General features: G+C 46.3%; 1 protein-coding gene across 1 annotated transcript in view; it reads left to right on the top strand.

Annotated features, from left to right (window-relative positions):
• The first annotated feature begins 4121 nt into the window (after positions 1-4121).
• The window catches only part of LOC147441075 (pentatricopeptide repeat-containing protein At2g13600-like), a 60980-nt gene continuing 47982 nt past the window's right edge, over positions 4122-17119 (top strand). Inside the window, exon 1 of the mRNA XM_086482813.1 lies at positions 4122-6402. Coding sequence (XP_086338939.1) covers positions 4385-6055 — 1671 coding nt within the window. The 5' untranslated portion in view covers positions 4122-4384 and the 3' untranslated portion in view covers positions 6056-6402. The remainder of the gene's footprint in view (positions 6403-17119) is intronic.

The following is a 17119-nucleotide window of genomic DNA, read 5'->3' as shown; positions in this document are numbered from 1 at the left end:
CATCCAAGAGAATTTGGGAGATGGGAAGTTCATCATCCTAATGTTGTATGTTGATGACATGCTGATTGCGAGTGCTAACATGCAGGACATCAAAGACCTAAAAGAGAAGATATCAAATTCTTTTCAATGAAAGATTTAGGTGCTGCAAAGAGGATAATTGGTATGAATATATCAAGGAATAGGACGAAGAATACAATAAAGCTATCTCAAGAGGATCACATCAAGAAGATACTAGAAAGGTTTGCAATGCAAGATGCAAAATCGGTTTCTACACCTTTGGCTGGTCACTTTAAACTATATGTCTAGAGTTTGTCTGGATGAAGACACAAGAGGAGATAGCCTATATGTCTAGAGTTTCATATGCTACAACAGTAGGTTCTCTAATGTATGCTACGGTGTGGACAATGCCAAATATTACACATACAGTGGGAGTTGTGAGTAGGTTCATGGACAACCCAGGTAAAGAGCCCTGGCAAGCTGTGAAGTGGATACTTAGGTATCTAAAAAGGACAACAACAAATGCTTTGTATTTTGGAGGCACTGACATTTTCTTGCAAGGGTATGCTGATGCAGATATTGCAAATGACAAAGACACTCGAAGGAGCACTACTAACTACGTTGTCACAGTTGGAGGCACAAGAATAAGTTGGGCTTTAAAGCTGCAGAAAGTGGTTTCACTTTCTACCACGGAAGCAAAATATGTAGCAATGATGGAGGCAAGCAAAGAGATTCTGTGGCTTCACAGATTCTTAGAAGAGCTTGGATACAAGCAAGACAATTGTGTCTTGTACAATGATAGCCAAAGCGCTATCCATCTTGCGAAGAAGTCAGCCTTTTCATTCAAGAACAAAGCACATTGAGGTGAGATATCACTTCATACGCACTCTTTTGGAAGAGGGACAACTAAAGCTAGGAAAGGTGTACACAAGTGAAAATCCTGCAGACATGTTTACAAAGGTGGTCAACAAGGAGAAGTTGAGTTTTATCTCATCTTTAATAGGCATTTAAGGATAAGAAGCCAGGATGGAAAGCAGTCATAGGTTTGGTTTGGAGATCAGTCTCCAAATGGGAGATTGTTAAGTATGGAGCCTGATTTACTCATTGTAATTTTCTATGTTAAAAATGCACATTTATAAAGCCCCGATTATGAGGAGAATCCATCGTGGGTAAAGAAAAATCACTCGCCAGAAACCACAATTTTCACGTTGAATATTCCTTTTCGTCAGAATATTATGGCCAGACGGCGGTCAAAAAGTGGTCCAAAAACAGTTGGTTGGTTGGTCGGTTGGCCGGTGGCCAGAAGTCAATGGCCAATGGCCAAATTCAATGGCTGGTGGTTAATTTGAAATCGGACTTGTCTTCCCAAAGGCAACCACACATGGGCGCATGGGAGAATTCAACTCGGACTTGTCTACACAAGGGCGGCTACACACGACTGCTTCTCATGAGAGAGGGCATCTATTTTGGCCTATAAAAGGAGGCCTTTTCTACACACATTTTGGAGTGTGAAGGTGATGCAACCAGGTGGGTGTGTGGTGGTGAGAGTGAAGCAAGGCGGGAGCTCTATTAAGAGTATAATCCATTTATAACCTACTTCTTGTTTGAAGTACTAAAGCCATTGAGTGGCTGCTTTCCTGTGGATGTAGCTCAGATTGGGTGAACCACGTATATCGTGCTCTCTCTCTCTCTCTCTCTCTCTCTCTCTACTCTATAATCTCTCGTGTGTGAAAATTTGTCTCTCTCCATTAAGTAAGCTACTCAAATATCTATTTAGCTACGTCCTATTTCTTAACAGTTAGGGTGCAAGTTTTGTAGCACCTAATTTGTGTAAGCCCTCTTATATGTGGATTCCTAATCAACATATGACATGTGATAAGACATGTGACAAATCCTAATGTGTGTCTACTTTGCAATCCTTGTGACATCATAACCTGTGTGTGCAAAGATACTTAGCTCAAGGCTATAAAGTGAGCTTGTGTATAACTAAAAGAAAACAAAAAAATTACAGTGTTCTGTGCAAGTTTATGCTATCTTTGCATTGAGTAAGTAGTGTATAGTTAGTTTCTCTACTTACTTTAATCATGCTCTCATCATGAATGGTACAATGGCATCCACCATAGCCAATTGGACCTGTGCCTGTGTGTGAGAGAGAGAGAGAGAGAGAGAGAGAGAGAGAGAGAGAGAGAGAGAGAGAGAGAGATGGTTAGACGGCTATGATCCACCATGACTGAACTGAATGAAAATGGTCCATGAAGAAAACATCGTTGATGAGTACTGCGTGCTAAATAAAGTTTTCCATATGGAGCTTAACTCTGTCGATGCACACACAATTCTCCTTGCATGCGTTCATGGTAATCAAGACCAGCTAGGTGGGCAGATTTTTGTTCTTCTTTTGTGATCAACCCAACAAATCCCATGTTTGATAATTCTCTCTCTCTCTCTCTCTCTCACACACACACACACACACACACACACAAGGTGTTGAGCTCTATACACTTAATGCTTGCTATCCGAAGATGACCAAAGTGCAAGCTGCTTTTCGAGGCACACAAACTGCAATCTTGGGCTTTCTTGGCTAGAAGCTAATCGGACATCTTACCCAACGGTGCGTAAGAAGCTTCCCATAGAACGACTAGGGAAGTAGGATTGGCGTTGCAAGAACTAGTGGTGCAATCATTGCAAGACAGAGTCCAGAGCAAGTGCAGGGTAGCTAATGGAGGGAACGCGAAGAAGATGAAGCTTCAGTTGTCGATTTGTGAAAAGCCACGTCAATGCCTTTTCTCAAATTAAAGCCACGGCTTAGGCGTGAATAGTGTTAAGGCCTCATAATTTTATCACTTTTTAATATAAAAAATATATATAAATTTATTATAGAATATAGTAGGTTGTATCCATTTTGGAAAAAGCGTACAGACATGGAATCTAGAAGAGATTCTTTTATTTTACATTAGCTTTACTGTGTCGTCAATATAAACATTAGTGATGAAAGCAACAACATGCTATAGCGTTTTACGTCTTCAACAACCAGTAGCGTCATCAGCACCGTGGGACGAGCAGATGGGCAAATTTAAGTATCGGGGGTGCATGCCCTCGTGTAGGTGCAGGTGACAGGCACAACCAATCACGGTGGTTTTTGGGGGGCCAGCATCTCGTTTAGGGTTATGATCTGCTGCTCGTCGATCGAAGACAGGTGGGTGCATGTAGGTGGAGTGGTAGAGCACAACAACCCGAGCGAGCTGGAGCTGGGTTCGATGTCATATGTGCACCGCGTTAACCACCATTTTAGGTGCGAAATCTAACCAACATTGAGCAGATGTCTGCGACGAGCAATTGGGCCGCCTGAACACACTTTGTTTTAAGTAATTAAAGTTTTGGAGAAGGTTTGCAATGTGGTTATCAGACTTCATGGCTTAGCATGCATATTCATGGGTTGTGAGAATGACTTGATCAGAATATAGATATACATATAGATTTTGCTGAGCATATTACTATAATAATACTACCTTTTGTGTGGCCTACTCACACGACGGCCCACTCCTTAAAAAAATTAATTTACCACACAAAAGGTAGTATTATTATAATTATAGTACCTCATACAAAATTTCACTTACGTGGCCTTTTGAAGAGGTACAGGACGACGTCATAGGGACGCTCCCAAGCTCGCACGAGGTGACGTCGAAAGCGGCGCCACTTGAAGGCGATGACAACCCACAGCCTCGCGTGCACAAGAGAGAGAGAGACAGAGAACCAATCCTTTGGCTTAGCATGTGAAGGTCGTCCGACTTGAGCCCTAACTACAAGAGAGAGAGAGAGAGAGAGAGAGAGAGAGAGTACTTTGGGGGGGGGGGGGGGGGGGATATTTTTTTTAAAGAGGAGGTTACCATTTTCTTTCTAAAAATATAGAGAGTTCTTTTGGCTTCAAATTTTCAAATTGAAGGGGCATTTCCCAACTGAGCATTCTTACAGCTTCTACACAAAAGCCTCTCCACGATATGGCAGCTTCGCAAGTTTATCCAGTAATTGGCTGAGATTCCCTTTCTTTCATCTCAAGGTTTACTTCCCTTACGAAAGGGTGACATAGATTCGAACCCTCATCACAACTGTAGAATTGAATCTGTCAACTGCCCCCGTAACCACTCCACCAGGCTCGCCAATTTGCATTCACCACGAAGTAATTACATCAATGGCTATGTGTGCACGTCGCCCTCTCTCTACACGCCACCCTGCCTCTACACGCAGCTACCTGCTTTGCGCATCGCCTCGCCCGCACCTACCTGCTCTGCCTGCTGCATCGTGATACCCACCTCGACTTTACCCACTCGACGCATCTCGCGAGATTCCCATTTTTTTTAGCTGGTACCTCCCACTGACCTACCTGCCTTTCATGGCCAGTAAAAGACCAGCATGGGTGCAAGAAGAGCTAACACGAAGAGTGCAACGTGCAGATTGCAGCCGGCACTGCTTGGAAGAGGCAACGCCAACAGCTAGGGATAAGGGCAGCGCTCACTTGCTGCAGGTGGATGGAAGCAACCAGCAAGATGAAATGGCCTTCGTGGTTCAGCTCAAGGCTTGCGCTCTACAGAAAGACCTGCGCAGAGGCAGTAAGCTGCATTACCATCTCCACGAAAAAGGGTTGCTCAAGAACAACATTTTCATTGGCAACACCCTGGTTCATATGTATGCTAAATGTGGTGCACTCACACAGGCGAAAGATGTGTTCGACAAGCTTCCAGTCAAGACCGTCGTCTCCTGGACGGCATTGATCGCAGGGTATGCTCAATTAGGACAGGGTGAGGAAGCACTCAGTCTTTTTGACCAGATGAAAGAGGAGGGGCCCTTTCCGGATGGTGTCACTTTAGCATCCATCTTGAAAGCCTGCGGTAGTGCACGCGCAGTCCAGGAAGGGGAGAAAGTCCATGCTCTAATCATTCGAGAGGCGTTTCTTGAAAAAGTTAGTGTACTTGGAGGCGCATTGGTGGACATGTATACAAAGTGTGGGGCTTTAGGGAAGGGTCAGAATGTTTTTAATGATCTCCCATGTCAAAATTTAGTATCTTGGACTGTTCTCATTGGTGGATATAATGAACAAGGGCATTATGAGGAAGCACTCCAAAGCTTCGAACGGATGAAGCATGAGGGAATATCTCCTGACCCTATGGTGTTTGCATGTGTATTGAAAGCATGTGCAAGCTCAGGAGCAGCTAAAATTGGCAAAGAGATACATTATGAGATTGCTAGGAAGGGCCTTTTGAAAAATGACAGTATACTTGGGAATGCTTTGGTGGACATGTATGCAAAAAACGGTGCAATTGCTAAGGCACGGCATGTTTTCGATGAGCTCTCTTGCCGGAATGTTGTGTCATGGAATGCATTAATCACAGGATACTGTCAACAAGGGCTTGGTGAGCGTGCATTGGATTGTTTTGATAAGATGAAACATGATCGAGTTTCTCCTGATGCAATAACCTATGCTTGTGCATTAAAAGCATGTGGCAACATAAGTGCGGTTGAGAAGGGTGAAGAAATCCATACAGAAATTGTTAGAGAGGGGCTATTCAGAAAGACTAAGCTTGGCAGTGCGTTAGTGGATATGTATGCTAAATGTGGCGCACTAACAAAAGCACGAGAAGTGTTCTACATGCTTCCTGTGCGGGATTTGATCTCTTGGACTGCTTTGATTGCAGGTTATTCAGAACAAGGGCATGGAGAAGAAGCACTCAATTGTTTTGAGGAAATGCAAGATGAGGGACTGTCTCCTGATGCAGTTACATTTTCTTGCATTCTAAAAGCGTGTAGCAGTATAGGAGCAGCTGAGACGGGTCAATTGTATTTTGAAGCATTGAGCTCAAGATATGGCATTATACCCACTTTACAGCACCACACTTGCATTGTGGGTCTTCTTGGCAGAACAGGGTATATTGACAAGGCTTTTTCTCTGCTCAAGAAAATGCCATCTTCAGATTGTCCAATGGCATGGTTTGTTTTACTTCATTCTTGCCAAAAGTGGGGCAATTTGGAGGTTGAAGGGTTGCCTGCTCACAATATGGCAGTGTGACTCTTGCTCACTGCTGGATGTGTGCTCATATGCAGATGCTTACATGTGGAACTGTTTGGAAAAAAGCCAAGGACCCACAATTTAAGTGACAAGCTGATGAAAGCAATTGTTCAACAACAGCGGTGTTATATTTACACGTGTCATGAACATTAGATTCATTGTGTATCAAAACAACAAGAATCCTTCTTTTCAGCAAACAGTAGTAACTGCTCGCACATGAACTCAACCTATTCACGCAGGGTTTCCCCATCTCATATTGTGGTGCCAAAGCATGCCCAAGATTTGTTACATCCCAGTTTTTTTTGCAACATAAGCAAGGATTCATTGTCACATTTTCGCGCTGGCAGGTATGTGCTTTGAGAACCTAGGCTTAATTTTATTTTATTTTATTTTCCAAGAAAAAGATCCTTCCATTAGTTGATAAAACTGCCCATGGGGCTACAACCACCTCTGCACAAGAGGTCCAAATCATCAGCAAGGGGGGACTCTCCCAATGAAAAACAAAATATGTACAATGGAGGCTAAATCCATAGTTACCCGGAACGCTGAAAAACAAAATATGTACAATGGAGGCTAAATCCATAGTTACCCGGAACGCTGAAAAACAAAATATGTACAATGGAGGCTAAATCCATAGTTACCCGGAACGCTGAAAAACAAAATATGTACAATGGAGGCTAAATCCATAGTTACCCGGAACGCGGAACGGGAACGGCGACGGGCCTCCCTACGGAACAAGGGAACGGGAACTGCGCGGAACGGGAGGCTTAAAAAACACCCAAATAATGCTATTTTTAGCGTTATGTGTTTGAATACAAGTAGTACTAGAGTCCTTTGACTCTAATACCCACAAAAAACACGATTCGAAGACCATTCAACCTTATTATGCTTTGAATGGGATGTGCGGCGCCGTGGCCATGGATGATGGTACATACATAACATTGAACAAACACAATGCCCATACATAATAACACATGTAATTACATATTAGAGCTCTCAAATAATTGCAAGAGTAAAGTCAAAGATAACACTTTTCGCTTAATTTTGGCTAACAAGGCCCGCCAAGGCGCTACAGAAAAAACCAAAGGTGACATATACCATAATGAGACTAAAAGGGGGACCAAACTAGTGACCACAATACCAAAAGACTAAAGGTGATAAATACTATAAAGATGCTACGAAGAGGGCAAGAAGCCAAACAAAAAGGTGGGATAATGGAAGTACTAAAGTCGCAACTCTTGAGTCTCAAGACTCAAGAATCAAGAGCCACTAGCTTGAGAAGCCTCCCAATTCGTAGTAGCTGGCTGTACATCATGCACATCCTTCTATTCTTCATTATCGAGCTCTAGACTCGGCCTGACCTCAGCCATGGATGAAGTACCAGGTATCGGTGGCTCTCCATCTCCATCTGCCTGAGGAGCCTCTTGCTCCATCTCCTACTATGTAAAAGGATTTGTCTGTTTACCTGTACTCTTGCAAAGCATTTTCAAATTTGTGCTGACAAAGACAAGATCATTTGCCTTCTCCACGCCAAGCCGATTTCTCTTCTTGGAAGCAATGTGGCTAAAGATACTCCACAATTGTTCCAAGCATGAGATACTAACTGATTGATTGAGAATACGGATCGCCAATCTCTGAAGCTCAGAGGCCGTCATAGCCATAGTCCTCCCACCATAGCATTGAACCTATCTTCTTGCGATCAATTTGAGCATCTGGACTGCCAAATGACCCCCGCATCTCTCTGTATTGTGACTCTTGCTCACTGCTGGATATGTGCTCATATGCAGATGCTTACATGTGGAACTTTTTGGAAAAAAGCCAAGGACCCACAATTTAAGTGACAAGCTGATGAAAGCAATTGTTCAACAACAGCTGCTGTATATTTACACGTGTCATGAACATTAGATTCAATACGTATCAAAACAACAAGAATCCTTCTTTTCAGCAAACAGTAGTAACTCCTTCCACGTGAACTCAACCTATTCACGCAGGGTTTCCCCCATCTCATATTGTGCTGCCAAAGCATGCCCAAGATTCCTTACATCCTAGTTTTTTCTGCAACAATAAGCAAGGATTCATTGTCACATTTTCGCGCTGACAGGTATGTGCTTTGAGAACCTAGGCTTAATTTTATTTTATTTTATTTTCCAAGAAAAAGATCCTTCCATTAGTTGATAAAACTGCCCATGGGGCTACAACCACCTTTGCACAAGAGGTCCAAATCATCAGCAAGGGGAGACTGCTAAATCCATAGTTACCCGGAACGCGGAACGGGAACGGCGACGGCGACGGGCCTCCTTGCACAACGGTGGAATGGAAACCGCGCGGAATGGGAGGCTTAAAAAACACCCAAATAATGCTATTTTTGGCGTTATGTGTTTGAATACAAGTAGTACTAGAGTCCTTTGACTCTAATATCCTCAAAAAACACGATTCGAAGACCATTCAACCTTATTATGGCTTGATTGAGGTGTGCGGCGCCGCGGCCATGGATGATGGTACATATACAACATTGAACAAACACAATGGCCATACACTAACACATACAATTACATATTAGAGCTCTCAAATAATTGCAAGAGTAGCAGTCAGAGATAACACTTTTCGCTTAATTTTGGCTAACAAGGCCCGCCAAGGCGCTACAAAAAAACCAAAGGTGACATATACCATAATGAGACTACAAGGGAGCCAAACTAGTGACCAGAATACCAAAAGACTAAAGGTGATAAATACTATAAAGATGCTACAAAGAGGGCAAGAAGCCATACAAAAAGGTAAGATAATGGATGTACTAATGTCGCACTCTAGAGTCTCAAGACTCAAGACTCAAGAGCCACTAGCCTGAGAAGCCTCCCAATTCGTAGTAGCTGGCTGTACATCATGCACATCCTTCTATTCCTCATTATCGAGCTCTAGACTCGGCTCGACCTTAGCCGTGGATGAAGTACCTGGTATGGTGGCTCTTCATCTCCATCTGCCTGAGGAGCCTCTTGCTCCATCTCCCACTGTGTAAAAGGATCTGTCTGTTTACCTGTATGCTTGCAAAGGATTTTCAAATTTGCGCTGACAATGACAAGATCATTTGCTTTCTCCACTCCAAGCCGATTCCTCTTCTTGGAAGCAATGTGGCTAAAGATACTCCACAATTGCTCCAAGAATGAGATACTAACTGATTGGTTGAGAATACGGATCGCCAATCTCCAAAGCTTAGGGCCCTCATAGCCATAGTCCTCCCACCATAGCATTGAACCTATCTTCTTACGATCAATCTGAGCATCTGGACTGCCAAATGACTCCCCCATCGCACTGTACTGTCTCATCTGATCTCTGACAATGCGTCGCCCATCTCTGTTTAGAACCATCTTGTTTAAGATCTCTGTAAATTGGTTCATGACTTCTCTATCTGTCTCTTTTCCTGCACCTTGGAACTCTGGATCCACCATGTACGCTGCCTCGTGTAAAGGAGAGGCATATGAATTCCACCTCGAGTTGCAAAGCGCATGGATCTCCTCATATCGCTCTGCTCTCGGCTCAAGCTGTGCAAGCTGCTCGATCATGCAGTCCATTGCCTCATAAACCTTGCCAATGCAAGGGTCCATGCTATCCAGAACTCGAAGCAAATGAACCACTGATTTTACTTGTGTGTCTAGACTCTTGAGCTCCTTCCAGAACTTAAGAGCATCTTAAGATACTCTGCCTTATCCTTGCACAAAATCCTTGCAACTGTCTTTGCATATGGGGAGTTTGTGAACCCATCACTGTTGAAGGACCGCATTTTGACATTCAGACAGCTTGCGCACAAGAAGAAAGTTGAATGCGAAGCGGGTGTTTGAATACTTTAGAAGCACTTTGCCGCCCGACCTCTTGAGGTACTCGCTCTGAACCAAGTTGTGATTGTTGATGAAAGTAATAATCTTTATTGCATCAGCCATGACCGGAGCGATCCAGTGTAGCTTGCCGATGTCTTTTAGAAGGTTGTTCAAACAGTGTGCCATGCAAAAGCACACTATCACATGCAGATAGTGGCCCTCTACAATAGCTGCTGCTGCCTTGTTTGATGCCTCCCTATCTGTGACAAAGGCCACCACGTGTTGCTCACCGATTGTTTCTATGGCCGCTGTCCACTCTGCAGAGAGGACATCGGTGGACTTGCCACTCTCGGTGGCATAATGAGAGTACACAAAGTATATCTCTCCACTCGAGTATGCGACGAGTCCATGGATAGATCTCTTCTTTGTATCGCTCCACCCGTCGGCAATGAGGGAAACGCCATGTTTTGCCCGAAGCCGTTGAATATTGAGTGTTGCCTTCTCCATGATCGCCTTCTCTCAATCGAGTTAAGTGTTTCGGAGAGCCTCCAAAGATGGCGGCACATAGCCGGTGCCATACTCTCCTATCCGTTGCACCATGACTTTCCAATACTCCGACCTATTTCAATCACACATAAAAGAGGTTAGTATCAAAAAGGCGAAAACGACGATAACGGAAGAAATGAGAGAAGAGATCGATAAGACATTCCTCGCCGCGACCAATGGGATATGGTCGTGATAGAAGAATTGGGCCACGGCGGCATCCACCTCTTCCTTCTTCTTTGGGTCCCAAGAGGTGGCAAGGGTCCTTTGGCGACGAATCCGGTCCGATGAAGATCCATCGGCACCCACACCAGGTAGAAAAGAAGAAGGGAAAATGAGGGTCTTCGGGTCGATACATTTGCATGCAGGCTTGGATTTATGATTGAATTGTCGATCCTTTTCCTCAAGCTCCTTCCTCTTCTGGACGCTTACGTTGGTGCAAAATTTCACCTCATGTCCGGGCACTCAAAGAAAGTGTGCCCTCACTTTGTCATGACCCCCTTTCCGCGTGTAAGAGCATAACTTGCATGCCCATGACGAGAACCTCCTGCCGCCGACAAGGTGCCCTTTGAGGTCACTTCATCTCACCACTACCATTCCTTTGCCTTTTGAGTGTTGCTCGCTTGAACGGAGGGGGTTGAATGAGAAGAAGAGGCCATGGATAATTGGAGAAGAAGAGGGTTTGAAAATTGAGAGAGAGAGTTTGAGAGAGAGGGCTTGAAAGTTGAGAGATAGGCTTGACTCCTCGAGGGCAAGCCCAAGGGAGACAGCTTGAGAGCTTGAGGCCCGAGGGTAGAGCAAGCCTCAAGGGAGAGAGAGAGAGCTTGAGAGCTTGTTGCACTTTTGAATAAAAGGAGTGGAGGGGGGGGGGGGGATTTATAAAGGCTGCCAGAAAGAAGAATCCCAAAATCTGCCCGTTTTTGTCTGTTGGCTGGCCGTTGGAATCTGTTCATTGGCTGGCCGTTATGACCGTTCCGTTCCATTCTTTTAGGGGCGTTCCGATCCTGCCGTTCCCGTGAGTCAATGTCTGCTGAAACGTCCAGACGTTCCGGGCCGTTCCCTGCTGCTACGGCCTATCGAAACGCCGTTCAGCGTTCGAGGCCCTCTAAGGTCCGTTACCTGGTAACTATGGCTAAATCAAGAAATGGGAGGAGGAAAGAGCCACATGGGTGGGGGGTAGTGCCATCTGGGTGCACCCTGGATCATGGAGAAGAAAGGCCCTGGGCGCCAGAGTCGCAAGTATGCCGCTCTGCGCTCCTGGAGTCTCTCGAACTGGCCCTGAGAGTGTGGATCAACTTCAACCAAAAATCTCGAACAGTCTATGTCGGTGGAACAGGGCGAGCCTCGAAGATGCGAAAGCAGCGGGCCCACCAGGTGAACCAAAGTGTCAAGCCATAGATGAGCTCCCAACACACCTCTCGCTCACTGCACCACTCCTGGGGGGGGGGTAAGCTCTGTAGCAGGCTGAAGTGAAGGTCGACCCTTGGATAACGATCATCATGCTCGTGGAAGCCAGCTCAAACCGGAGCGTAGGGTCCGTAAGAGTGGACGAGGCTGCAGCACCCCAAGTGTATTGTCTAGCTGTGGAAATAGATGGCATCAATCGAAGAATCCGAAGCCAAACCTGTTGTGCCATGGGACAGTCTCACAGATAGTGTCGCTGACTCTCCAATGGATGACCACAAGCTGCACAGGCTGCTGAAAAGCCACTGCTCCCAACAACTGTGGCTCTATGTGCAACAAGCCACTGAAAAAGTGTCACGAGGACGTGGCAATTGCTAACCTTAGTTGTTGGTTTCTTTTTGATGATTTTTACTTAATTTTTGGGACCCTCTTTTTGAAGTCACAAATGGCCAAACATTGCGTGGCCAGTGTGAAACGGACGACGGCCAAGAGTTTCACCTGCAATCAGGAAGGGCAGGTCTCCACGAGATGGTCGGGCTAGTCGGCACTGGAATCCGAGCAGTAAAAAGGTGTCTAGGCTTAGTTCAAAGTCATTTAGGCCCCTCACGACACTTATAAGTTGGTGGGTACTAGGAAATTAACTCAAAAGTGGCATAAGGGACTCATGGCGGCTCCAGATGCATTTGCTAGAAGCATCAGCAAGAGGGGTCGCCCATTTCAAGAGGGGGCTGATTTCAACTCATAAGAGTGCTACAGTGTGTGTGTGAGTAGTGGGTGCAAGTGATCACAGCTTTAATAAAAAGCTTGCCTTCTCCCTTGCTCTATGTAGCGCGATGATTTGCTCTCGCGCATCTCTCTCTCCCCTTTGCACATATGGTAATGCCCCACTAGCTGAGCTTCTCAGATGACCATGTACAGTTCTGGTGGTTTTATGTGCGTTTGCCAAGGCAAGAGCCTTCTGTACAAGAACCCGATTAGCTAATTGCTAATCCACTTCAGGTACGCACAGTTCCATCGCGAAGGAATGCGAAAGCGGAGAGTTTTCTCGTGTGAAAACTCGTCTGATTTACAGGGGAATTGTCCCATTGCATGTGGGAGCACCTGAGACACGTGTAGGTGTGCTCGCTCCGCTCGAAACGGTTCAAAACAGAGAATTACAGCATGCTGTGTTTTTCTGCAGGTTTAGGTTGGGAATCGCCAGGGGAGCCTCGGAAAGGCCTTGGGATGCATGTACAGGGCAATAGGCACCTTACAGTGGCAAAACAGAAAATTACAGCATGCTGAAATTGACCTGCAGCTCACTGGAAAGCTTCCATACTGCAAGGGAAAGTGTCCTTGATGTGTACTTTTGACCTACAGGGATATTTACGCCGTTATGTTGGCGAAATTGGGTCAAAAACCTGCAATTACAACCATGGACAGGTTGGACAACTTGCTGAGGGTTAGGTGGAAGCGTTCGGATCGTTTATTTGCTAGGGAAGCCTCGGGAAAGCATTGGGTGCTTGTTCAGGACAATTTACAGAGATTTCCCGTAAGGGATCTCGTCTAATTCAAGGGGCAAGTGACCCTATAGGTGCAAGAGCTTGAGGGCTATCCACAGAAGTGACCGACACACGAATCGGAGCGCAAAACAGAGAATTCAGGGTGCTGTAATTTCTCGCCAGGTTTTGTAAAGTGCTCTAAAGTGCGTGGAGAGTCACCGTGTACTTGGGATTTTGTCTGTGGAGACTTCTACTATTGTTATGTTGCCGAAATCGGGTTAGCGTAGAGGAATTTCAGCCTGATAAAAGTGGGACAGCTTGTAGAAGTTCATAAGTTTTTCTCAAGTTTAATAAGAATAAAGAAATACCGAAAGGGGCGCCAGTCTTTGGGGCCAACAGGGTGTTGCTGTTTGCTTGATATCGCTCTAGCTACCAAGTTGTGAAATGTCTTGAAGTGTTGAATTCCAGTCACATGCTTATTCGTGAAGTTCCTTTTGGTCATAAAGTTAAAATAAAGTTTCGGGTGAAAGCCAAAGTCTACCGCCCTACGGGCCGGTTTCAAAAAGAGTGACTCTCCTCGGCTGTATAGAGTTCCACAACCGCTCCCAGAAGCCGGTCAGGAGCTCAGCTGTGAGACCCTCATCCTGCCAATAAAGTGCTATAGTAGGACGAGCCTCCCTCCGACTGCTAGGATGTTGTGCCCCAATCGAATTGTGTACTAGAAGAATGGGGTCCAAGGGTGCTCAACTGAAGAGAAAGAATCTCTCTAGAACCACTCTCCAAGGTCCCACTGCACTCGTGCCAAAGGACGACTCTCCTAAGCCCAGTACCTGTCTCAAGAACTGCAGGGTCAGGATCTAAGACACAGGTGCTCCCCCTGATGCCCAAAACTTGTATCCTCTGAAAGCAACACTTTGCAACCTATGGAGCCTCTGAAGGGACTTGGTGAAGGCGGTCCTCTCCCTGAACCTCAAAGAACAAGTGTGGAACTAACTCCGAGCGGGCCCGAACTGTTATGAGGACCTTCTGTCGCGTGAAGGCCCCCATCCATCTCGGAGCTGCCAACTCTAGAGAGGTGAGACTCTCCGCTCGAAGGGCCTCTGTAATGTCCTGGCACATGCTCTGCACCCCTCGCATACCTCGTAGCTGGACGCTTCGAGTCTCCTCTGGCAGACTTGAAAACTGTAGACAATCACCAAGAGTATAGACAGGACCTCTACCATGGGACCCCAAGACACATGAGGCCTACTGCCAACCAGGTGGCCTCTTTGCGTGTTGACCGAGGGGTTCCAAACAAGGGGCTGTCTCAAGCGCTTCTCTGTGCAAGTGGGCTGATGTTGCTCTAGGCCACTCCTCAACTGCTCCCAGGATTTAAGCAAGCTCGAAGCAAATCTGTCCTCTAATCTCCTGCTCAAACTAGCTCTGTGCATCTCTCTGAATCCAGTTGATGGAAGGGCTCCAAGGGCCTCCTGTAGGAGGCACTCGAGCGCGAAGTCGATGAAGCAACAACTCATTCCAGGGCTCCCCCCCTGGCAACAGTCCTTTGACCACAAAATTTCAAAGAAGGGCTCTGCTCTATTATGTTGGGTCAATGATCCCCAACCCTCCCTGAGAACAAGGTAAGGTGATGACCTGCTAGGCTACTTTGGCCTCGGCGAATTGAGTGTTACGCCCCGACCAAAGAAAACTCTTGATCAGCCTCTCTAGCTAGCTGATACATGCAGAGTTACTCAGAACGCGGAATGGGAACGGCGACGGAGACCCTCGTGGAACGGGGGAACGGCTCGGGGTCCGGAATGGGAACGACGCAGAACGGGAGGCATTAAGAATACCCAAATAATGCAATTTTTAGCTCTACATGTTTGAAATTTGAATATAAGTAGTATTAGAGTCCTTTGACTCTAATACTCACAAAAAACTCGATTTGAAGACCCCTAGGCCATGGATGATGCGAGAGGAGAGGGAGAGACTCGAGAGGGAGTGAGATGAAGAGAGCTGGAGAGAGAGAGAAAGAGAGAGAGAGGGACAGAGCTTAAGAGTGAGAGGGAGAGACTCAAGAGAGGGAGAGAGCTTGAGAGAGTGAGAGGGGGAGAGCTTGAAACTCGAGAGTCGAGAGAGCTTAAGGCTTAAGCCTTAGACCTTGAGGGCATGCGGATTTGCTTGAGAAGGGAATGGGTGTGAGGGGGTGCATTTTGAGTCCTTGCACACTCTAAAAAACACCTAATGTTCACTACAAATTTGCAAAAAACTGTCTTTCTCCCCATTTTGAGAGTCGGCTGTTCCGAGCCATTCCTAGCTGGCCGGCCGACTGTTCTGGTATCAAGTGGTCACCCGGAACGGGCAAAACGTTCTGCGATGTTCCGGCCTTGTAGGGGGGGAGGGAACGGCGTTTCGGCGTTCCAAAGCCTAGGGAACGTGTTCCTCGGTAACTATGGATATAGGAGCTCGTGGAAATCCAGCAAGACGTGATGTACCACATAGTGGCCAATAGCGCCTGGTTGGCCACTACAACTCCGCCTCAAAAGAGAGCCGTGCCGAACTCCAATGTAGCAACTTCCTCCTAATGGACAGAGGAGGGGAGCGGTCTGCTGCTCAGGAGACAAGTCTAGACCAACCTGATAACCCAAGTATCAAACTGCAGTCCCTAGGGGAATCCAATTAAAACCCTTACCTGGCGATCACTCAGGCGTAGGAGCATTGCCAACCCAGAAAGCCACTGTCTTCCTCTGGTTGATGAGTGCGCCTGATGCATAGCAAAACACCTCTAGAGCTTGCTTACACGTGTGCAAGTTGGCCTTCTCGCCTTCTAAGTAAAGAGCCGAGTCGTCGACAAACTCAGTATCCAGTAGCTCGTCTCCTTGAATAGGAAGCTCTAAGCCATGCAGACCAACCTGCTGTGAAACCAAGAATCTGCTCATCGCCTTAGCATAGAACAAAAAGAGGAAGGGGGCAAGAAGGCAACGCTGTCTGATCGAGTGGGTGAGCATGAAACGATCCCCTCTACCTCTTGCCAAAAGCACCTGACTGTGTGCACGTCTGTAGAGAGCTGACACATCTCTGATCCAAGCATCTGAGAAGCCCATCATGCGTAGAGTGTCCTCTAAGGAGTCCCAATCGACTCTATTGTAAGCCTTCTCAAAATTGAGAAGAAGAATCACCAGATCCTTGCCTCCCAGGGGCACGAGGGCGGACGCCTCCCAGAAAGTGAAGATGTTGTCAAGGATACTGCGCTTCTTGACAAAACCTGTCTGAGTCCCATGTATAATGCTCTCTAGAAGTGGTTGAATCCTCAAGCTTAGAGCCTTGGCTAGAATTTTGTAGGCTGAGTTGAGGATGGTGATGGGTCGTCACTGTCGACTCTCGTTCAAGGAGCCTCCCTCCGTGGGGATGAGGTAGATCAAGCTCCCACTCATGCTGTCAGGCATCTCTATTGTGTGCAAGATGTACTGAAATGTGCTACATAGATATGAGCCAAGCAAGTCCCAGTACTCCAAGAAAAAACTGGGAGTCAAACCATCCTCCCCTGAACAACTACCTCGGGGAAGTGCTCTAAGGGCCTCATGGAGCTCCTCTAGCTGAAGGGGGAGCTCAAGTCTCTGGTGCATCTTCTCAATCACAAGACAGGGCATCTGTGCCCAAACATGCTCTCTGCATGCATCTTGATGCTCTAACTGAGGCTCAAGTCAGTAGCAATTGCACGCATATCCTCAGGCTTTGAAGCAACCAACCCATCGGGTCTCCTCAACTGGCTGACATTGGTGTGCGCATGGTGAGGTTCCACCATCTCAAAGAAGGCCCCAATCACTCTGTTGCCCACCTGGGTCCAC

The sequence above is a fragment of the Adiantum capillus-veneris genome, chromosome 15, assembly GCF_014529385.1.
Source record: "Adiantum capillus-veneris isolate H3 chromosome 15, ASM1452938v2, whole genome shotgun sequence".
Lineage (NCBI taxonomy): Eukaryota > Viridiplantae > Streptophyta > Polypodiopsida > Polypodiales > Pteridaceae > Adiantum > Adiantum capillus-veneris.
Note: the sequence above shows the minus strand (reverse complement) of the source record. Positions and strands in the feature narration are given on the sequence as shown.